At 57.6% G+C, this 2,297-nt stretch overlaps 1 protein-coding gene across 1 annotated transcript; it reads left to right on the top strand.

The window, feature by feature from the left end:
• Positions 1 to 516: 516 nt before the first annotated feature.
• On the top strand, positions 517 to 1,461 carry LOC310923470 (olfactory receptor 14J1-like; the record flags this gene model as incomplete). Its single annotated transcript, XM_083885462.1, has 1 exon — positions 517 to 1,461. The coding sequence occupies exon 1, from the start codon at positions 697 to 699 to the stop codon at positions 1,459 to 1,461; it is 765 nt and encodes a 254-aa protein (XP_083741588.1). The 5' UTR covers positions 517 to 696.
• Between the last annotated feature and the right edge of the window lie 836 nt (positions 1,462 to 2,297).

Consider the following 2,297-nt stretch of genomic DNA (forward strand, 5'->3'; position numbering starts at 1 on the left):
AACACAGTGACTGCCCTCGATCTCAGAAAGGGCAGCTGGGGACAGATGGAGTGACAGAGCAGCTCCCCTCACTCTTCACTGAGTTATAGCCAATGCTCTTACACTGCACAGTTCTCTCTGATCTCCCTGGGCACAGCAGGAAACCCTCTCAAACTGCCTTTGGCCATCACCATTCCTTAGCCCCAGGGCAGGAGATGCTGTCCAGCTCCTCTGCCTCAGGAGCACTTTGGGCTGATGAAGTCCAACCCCAGAACTTGCCCCTGTCCCTGTCCCCATGACCCCACTGCTGCAGAGTAGAGCTGAGCCCTCGGTGTCCATGGGCAGAGCCCCTGCTCGTCACAGCCACGATCCAGATCCCAGCAGAGCTCCAGGCACAGAGCTGCAGGAAGGGCTCTGAGAAAATGAGAATTGGGTGGCACAGAGCAGCAGGGGCAGGGCTGGGAGAAAGGGCTTGGGCATTGCTGAGCAGTCTCCCCTGACTTGCCCCTGTGTCCCCTTTCAACAGAATTCCATGGCCAGAGTGAAGAAATATCCAACAGCAGCTCCATCAGCCACTTCCTCCTGCTGGCATTGGCAGACACGAGGCAGCTGCAGCTCCTGCACTTCTGCCTCTTCCTGGGCCTCTTTCTGGCTGCCCTCCTGGCCAACGGCCTCGTCATCAGCGCCGCAGCCTGCGGCCACCACCTGCACAGCCCCATGTTCTTCTTCCTGCTCCACCTGGCCCTCAGTGACCTGGGCTCCATCTGCACCACTGTCCCCAAAGCCATGCACAATTCCCTCTGGGACACCAGGAACATCTCCTACACTGGATGTGCTGCACAGGTTTTTTTCTTTGTGTTTTTCATGTCAGCAGAGTTTTGTCTCCTCACCGTCATGTGCTACGACCGCTACGTGTCCATCTGCAAACCCCTGCACTACGGGACCCTCCTGGGCAGCAGAGCTTGTGCCCACATGGCAGCAGCTGCCTGGGCCAGTGCCTTTCTCTATTCACTGCTGCACACAGCCAATACATTTTCCCTGCCCCTGTGCCATGGCAATGCCCTGGGCCAGTTCTTCTGTGAAATCCCCCAGATCCTCAAGCTCTCCTGCTCCAAATCCTATCTCAGGGAACTTGGGCTCATTGCTGTTACTGTCTGTTTGGTATTTGGTTGTTTTCTGTTCATTGTTTTCTCCTATGTGCAGATCTTCAGGGTTGTGCTGAGGATCCCCTCTGAGCAGGGACGGCACGAAGCCTTTTCCACCTGCCTCCCTCACCTGGCCGTGGTCTCCCTGTTCCTCAGCACTATCATGTTTGCTCACCTGAAGCCTCCCTCCATCTCCTCCACATCCCTGGATCTGGCCCTGTCAGTTCTTTACTCGGTGGTGACTCCAGCCCTGAACCCCCTCATCTACAGCCTGAGGAACCAGGAGTTCAAGGCTGCAGTGTGGAGGCTGATGACTGGATGTTTTCAGAAACATTAAACTGCTGGCCAATTTCTACATATCACTTGTAATAAAACTCAAATATGATATTTCTTTTTGGTTTGGTTGTGGGGTTTCTCCTGTGGTTTATTCTTTTTATCTTGTTACAAATAAGTCTTATTGTTTGTACCATTTCTCATTTCTTTCTCTCCACTTTCCCTGTGACCACAGACTGTGTCAATGAGTGGCTGCACTCTTGGTGGCTTTAAAGGAAATCAAGGATCTCCCAGCCAAGGTTTCTGCAGAGATGCCCCTTTTGTTCCCTTCTCTGCAGCTGCAGCAGCAATGTCTGTGTGCAGAGCTGGGGGCAGATCAGGGCTGGCACAGCAGCTGTGCCCATGAGCAGCAGCCCTTGGTGCTGCCAGTGCTGCTGCCGTGGCCCTGCCCCGCTGCCCTCCTGGCCCTGGTGTTGCTGTAGGGCCTGAGGGCTCTTGGGGCCGGGCACAGGGCTGGGGGTGGCAGTGCCGGGGCTGCAGCAGGGACAGGCCATGGGCACTGCTGGGGCAGCGCTGACGCCTCAGGGCAGGGCCTGGGGGCTCCAGGCTCCTTGCCCAGGCTCTCTCCAGAACACGCCCAGGCCAATGCTCAGCACAGAAAAGCCCCGGGAGCAGCCCCAGGCTGGCCCTGGGCAGGCTGGGGGCAAACAGCAGGGCTGGGGCTCTGCAAGGGCCCTGGGGGAGACGGGAAGGAGCAGCAGAGCAGGGGCTGATCCATCCCCACTGCGCTGGACACCCCAGGGCAGCGTCCCAGAGCGTCCTCATGCACCTGCCAACAACATCCCCCCTGGGCAGCCCTGGCCTCTCCCCCAGCTCACACAGGGGCCGCATCCTTGCAGG

The sequence above is a fragment of the Zosterops lateralis genome (assembly GCF_965231275.1).
Source record: "Zosterops lateralis genome assembly, contig: HAP1_HAP1_SCAFFOLD_58, whole genome shotgun sequence".
Classification (NCBI taxonomy): domain Eukaryota; kingdom Metazoa; phylum Chordata; class Aves; order Passeriformes; family Zosteropidae; genus Zosterops; species Zosterops lateralis.